This window comes from Dromaius novaehollandiae, chromosome Z, assembly GCF_036370855.1.
Source record: "Dromaius novaehollandiae isolate bDroNov1 chromosome Z, bDroNov1.hap1, whole genome shotgun sequence".
NCBI classification, from domain to species: domain Eukaryota; kingdom Metazoa; phylum Chordata; class Aves; order Casuariiformes; family Dromaiidae; genus Dromaius; species Dromaius novaehollandiae.
The window spans coordinates 21,888,303-21,894,302 of NC_088132.1; the positions used below are offsets into that span (position 1 = coordinate 21,888,303).

The following is a 6,000-nucleotide window of genomic DNA, read 5'->3' on the forward strand; positions in this document are numbered from 1 at the left end:
GAACAACAGTCAGGGTAAGAATTTCTAGTAACATCTTTGGCTTTTATAGCTCATGTCAAAAAAATTCCCACAGAGTACTTACTTAAACAACCATTTTACACTTTATTCAAAATGCAGTGGGCATTACTGAATTCACGGTATATGTTATCTAAGCTATATTAAAAGTGTTGGTTTTAAAAGATCAAATTATTCTACACAAGATAGGGGTGATATATGGTATAGTTAGTTATCTACTTTGGTATATAAATTTTCCCTATGAGAGGGTTTTTTAAAATTTTTAAATTTTCTATATTTTATATAACTCTTCAAGAAATATATCTTGATTTTTAGGTTTGTAGATGCCAGTCTGTCTTCATAAACATTATTAAAAACAGCTGAAACTGTTACGATTCTAATGCAAATGGTGCTTGTCTGGAAAAACTTCTCTCTAAGTTCTGTTTAAAGTTTCATATTACTGGTACAGTTATTATTCACAAATGTATAGAGCATGACTGGAGGCAGGAGGACAAGTGTGAAAGAATTGTCAAAACCAAAAAAGAGTGTGATCTTTGTGGCCAAGTGACTTAAATTATACCTCGTCTCCTCCTTTATTTATACGGTTATCTTCACTGATGTTATTTCTAATCCTGTTTTTTTTGTTTGTTTGTTTTGCTACGTCCCCAATAGCTCTATAATGAATTGACTTTATGTTTTGAAACTGCTAAAACACGTGAAATCCAGCTGCAGCGAAGCTATGCCTCTCTTCAGGATCAGTTACTTGGAAAAGATCAAAAGATTTGTCAGTTAGAAGAGCAACTTCAGCAGGCTTGTGATACATTAAATGCAGTACATCAGAATCCAAAACATGAAGAACAGGTGAGACCACTTTAAAAATGATAGAAATTATTTCTACTCGTTTTAAGTTAACCTTCCGTGCAAGGCACTTTTAGAAAAGATTACTGTCTTTAGCGGGGAGGGGAGGATTTGTGTGACTGCGCTTCTACAACAGCATGACTATTTCTGCTGGCGTTGCTAATAGAAGGTATTTTTGCAATTCATTTGTATCTGTCCTAGGAAAGAAACAGAGTGACAGTTAGTGTCAGTATGCAACCAGATTGTTACTTTATTTATAAGAACAAAGGCATCAAAGTAAAATTAAAACCAAAATAATGATTTTGTTCCTGGAAAGAAATTCCTGGAAAGAACTGTGACATTTCTGAATTTCTTTGCAGAAATGAGTATGTATTGGGCCTGATGTTTTCATTGTTCCTGACCATGTGATTAAAGGTTGCAAATGAATCATAGATCTAAATAAAATATTAGGTAGGGAGAACTGTTTGTCTAGGAATTTCTAAGTTTTAATGTACCATTTGGAAATATAGTAATAAATCCGTGATGTGTATTAACAGACTTCCAACTTCAGAAATGTCTAAGATCTTGCAATTCCTTAGGGAATTGCCCCTTCACCCCTGAGATTTTCCAAAGCCCGATTTATGACTTGTGAGTCATAAAGTGAGTTTGAGGGGCCTTGAAATGGTCTACATGCAATGGTTTTGTAAAGCCTGTGTTGTTGAGTTTTCCACTAATGAAGACTTAAGAGCTGTTGCAAACACAGACATTCTTTTCTTTTTTTCTTCATCTTGCTGGTGAGACATGTTTATGTATATCATTTCTACCAGCATTTCTTTTGAATAGGGAGAGAAGGGAAAACATTCAATGGGAAATACTTGTTAAATGCAAAACGTCATTTAGGGCAGGTAGTAAGGTAAACCTGTACTCAAGGTTCATATTCATGAACTCAAAAAAGGTTAAATTTTAAAATATATTGTTTAATTTGTCAAAATTTAAGTAGCAATCTGCTGTAAAACAGAAAAATGGCAAAATGTGGTATGTCCTGGATTTTTTCGTGATGGTCATTCCAGAGTTAATGTTCCAACTTTATCCAAGTTATTACTTAAGTATTTAAGATCCTTTATTATAAAATTCTTAAATCTGTATTTGTATGATTTTTAAAGTTCCCCCTAATCTAAGGATCTCAGAATTTTGTTTCACAAACAATAAAATAGATTCTTTAAAATCTTTCATGTGGGGTGCTGACTTTGTGACACATTCTTGATACTTTTGTAAATCTTAGACATTTTTCCTATTTTTGAACATTTTGGTGGATTTTTGTAAGCTTATAAATGTAACATTAATCCCAAGCTGTTGCTGCTGTAAACAGCTTTGGATCATGGCTTTGGAATGCTCAGACTTTATTTCTGAATACACTAGTCGTCTTTGTGGCCTTGTACCAAACTGAAGAGGTTTTTGAAGGTTATTCTCTCAGACTATTTATTTTTTTAATTATAAGACTGTTTACTGTAACTCTGGGTTATATTTTCTGAGCTTACAGAGGCCATTTTTTTTCTTCATGAATTTAGAATTGCTTTCCTCCATAAGCAACTCTTTGTTTAATCTGGATATTCTGTGAAAGTTTATTGCAGTCACACAGTATCACCATGCCCTGGTTTACATCTTATGTGTTGGCTTTTGTCTTTATTATCCTGAATAGCTTAGCATAGTTAGCAAATTTGTTACTTCACTAACCTCCTCCCACTGTCTATCTGTATGTATATATATGCACACACATACATATACATATATATCTCTATACATACACATATCTATCTCTGTACATACATATGCGTTTATATACATGCACATATATAAATGGCTATGGACATATATTTTTTGGAACATGTGGGACACCATTGATGACCTTTCCCACTGAGTAAACTAAGCATTTATTGCTACTATTTATTTCTTATAATTAAAGTGTTTTTTATCTGTAATATTTTTCCCCTTAAGATACAGCATTTGGGTTTTTTTGAGAACTCAGTGTGGAACTTTGTTGAAAGCCTTTTCAAATCCAGGTAGACTATTTCACTTGGGTCTGTCATGTTTACTTCTTCAGGGAACTTCAGTAAATTTGTGACAATAAAATTAAGACTATTTTAAGAAGGTAGTGACAATCTACAATTAGTAATTCTTCTACTTCATACTTGATTTCCTTAGATCTTTTAAATGAATCACATTTAGGACAGGTGACTTGTTACTGTTTCTTTTATTTATTTATTCTATATTGCCTTCTAGTGACATTTGAATTTGAAGCAGATCATCCAGCATAGTCTGTGTAAATAAAGATCCTAATGTGGAACATTCCTAATTTACTCATTGGTGATCATGGATGCAAATAATTTTTTTTCTATGGCCTTCTGTTCTCTGCATGCTACATTTCTATTTTGATCCTGTCTCAGCATTTTAAACTCTCTGGCACTCTCCTTATTCCCAGCGTAATTGAAGGAGTGTATTTGTCAGAGAATATTCAGAGAAATTGTAGTTTCAATGATTACGTCAAATATATGCAGCTTTGTTAGTGAACGTGGATTCAATCTGACCTTCTGCAGAAAAATATCAGTTGAATATTTGTGTGGTCTGTATGTAATGAGCTCAGCCAGATATTCATCAGTGTTACTGTAGCACATGGTAGGAAGCAAAAGGAGACAGGTTAAGCTGATGAACATACTATATTAAGCTAAATGCAATGTGTAAAACTTCATTTCTAAATAGATTAATCTTAGCCCAAGCTATGATGAGACAAATGATTATTGTTATTGGAGCAGCATCCTAGTGGAGGAAATGTAGATAGCTGAAAGTGGCTAACCATAGTTGCTGCATTTGTAGGAGAACGGAGGTGTTGAGCAACATGTGCTTAACATGCTTAATATTTTTTCTTGATTAACATTCTTTCATTCTCCTATAGCAAACGTTCTAAATTTCACTGACATGTCACCTTGCTCTAGTTGAAATGCCAGAGTATGCCTTTTGGGAATGTGTAATAAAGCTAATTGTTGGCCGCATTTTGACGACAGCCAAATATCCCATACTGCCGCACGTAAATGTTGGATAGGGATGGGGATGATCATTATATGGCTCTACAGGTGAGGTCTTTTCATGGAAGAAAGTGATTATATATTATTACATCTCCAATCTTTTAGTTAGCCAGAATCCTGGTCATTTGTAAAGTTCTGAAGTTAAGCGTGCTGAAAAGAACATCCTGACTTACTGTGCTGACTATGACTGCAACATCAGTCAAACAGAATGGCTTTGGAATAAAATTAACAGGACACCAAAACACTGTAGACATGCACTTCTTGTTGAGTTGTCCTGTTACCACCTCAAAAATGATCCTTAAAAAAAGAAATGGTGAAATTAAATGTCAATTAGTTGATATAAAGTACTGATTTCTTGAGCTTATTCAGAGTAGCACTGTGCTGAAAGTTTCTAATAGTTTCTCTTTTCAAACATGCTAACAGTCTTTGTCAACAGCACTAGTATATCCTCTACAGACTTCAGTAGCCAAGAAGATTATAGATTAGTGTTGCATAGGTAGCACAGACTTTTTTCTGGATTTGAATTTTTATTACTGTTGAAATTAGAACACAGAAATCAGTATTGCATTATTAAGTTTATTAGCGAGATTATATTGATTTTCATGTGTTAAGGGTAAAATATGCCTTTTTGATGTTGTGATTGTATTCTAGTCAGTGTAGCACTTTTGTTAGTGACGGCAAACTTTTAGCTGATTTTAGTCAAGTGTGATGAAGAATTTGAATCTGCATTACAGTAAATTTTTATCTACACATTAGTATGTGTACATTCATCAGTTTTCCCATACCTTTCCTCTACTCAAGGCCATTAGGCATCTTTGAATATGGAAGACTTTTTACTTAGATCTGTGCTTATGCTAAACAGTAAAAAAGAGCAAAACAAAAGCATTTTACATAGTTTTAAAAATAAAAGCCTGTGGGGAGTTGATTAATTTCATGTCTTGTAATTGTTGTTTTGATTCTGTTTCACTTAGAGCTCTGAAATATGTGCCATACATTTAGTTATATAGTTAATACACCATAACTTTTACTGTTGTGAATGGTAAATATTTAAATATGTTTACTGAACGAAAGCGGTCCTTTCTGTCTTGACTTTTAACCTTTTATACCTCTACAGTGCTTGACACATCAAAGACTACTAACAAATGATGCTCAATAGAAGCACAATAATTAACAGGCAATTAAATATTTTTATTTGTAACTGTAACATCTGACAGATGTACACTTTCTAAATACATACTGCTCTTGCAACTTTTATAACATACTCTTAATTTCTCATTATGCCGTTCTTAAAAATTTTCAGAATGGGAGTACTGATGAAAGTAGTAATTGCTCACAAATACACTTATTATAAAGTGTGCTGGTGTGCAACTTAAAGTTGAATTGAGAAAGATTGATATGAGAAATATATAAATAAAATGTTTCAAGACAAATTGCATTCAGTGTTGTCGTGAATAAATCCTCCAAGTTGTGTTTTCAGAGTGTGACTTTCTGGTTTTCTAGCATCAGTGATTTCAGTTTATTAATCTTATATATTACAATCTTTAAAAGACTTATGTTGATTGAAATAGAAATAGTAAAAACTTAGTCTGAGGCATAATTTTCTATTTCTTGTTAATAATACTAGTATAGCAACTGGTAGATACTCTATTTGAATTGTGGTTCTGTAAATTTATTCTGTAATTGGGATCATCCAGTTACTAAAGCTGATTCTTTCTCAAATGCTTTTAATGTTGCACTTGTTTTAGCTTTAGCATAAAAAAAGAAGATGAATTATTTGTGTAAAATGTTTTTTGGTCTTGCACATATTATAAGTGAAAGCTCACTACAACGTATCATCTAGTTTTTAGAAGTAGTCAAATTATTAAATATGCATTGAAACTGATCACAAATATCTCCAAAATGTATTTTTTCTTAAACCAATAACAAGAACTGTGGTAAAAAGTTACTTGTACGTAAAACAAGATGTCTCCAAATCATAGTGAACATTTGAAATTTTGTAATATTGCAGCACATTTTTTCTGGAAGGCAAAGGACTGCTTATTACTATTCATTTGAAAGCTTGGGCTTTGACTGAAGAAAGAAAAATGGA

General features: G+C 32.8%; 1 protein-coding gene across 9 annotated transcripts in view; it reads left to right on the forward strand.

The window, feature by feature from the left end:
* CNTLN (centlein) overlaps positions 1–6,000 on the forward strand; it is a 201,913-nt gene that overhangs the window by 75,431 nt on the left and 120,482 nt on the right. For all 9 annotated transcript variants that reach the window (XM_026097850.2, XM_064502786.1, XM_026097854.2 and 6 more), the window contains one exon: positions 667–855. In XM_026097850.2, coding sequence (XP_025953635.2) covers positions 667–855 — 189 coding nt within the window. The remainder of the gene's footprint in view (positions 1–666; positions 856–6,000) is intronic.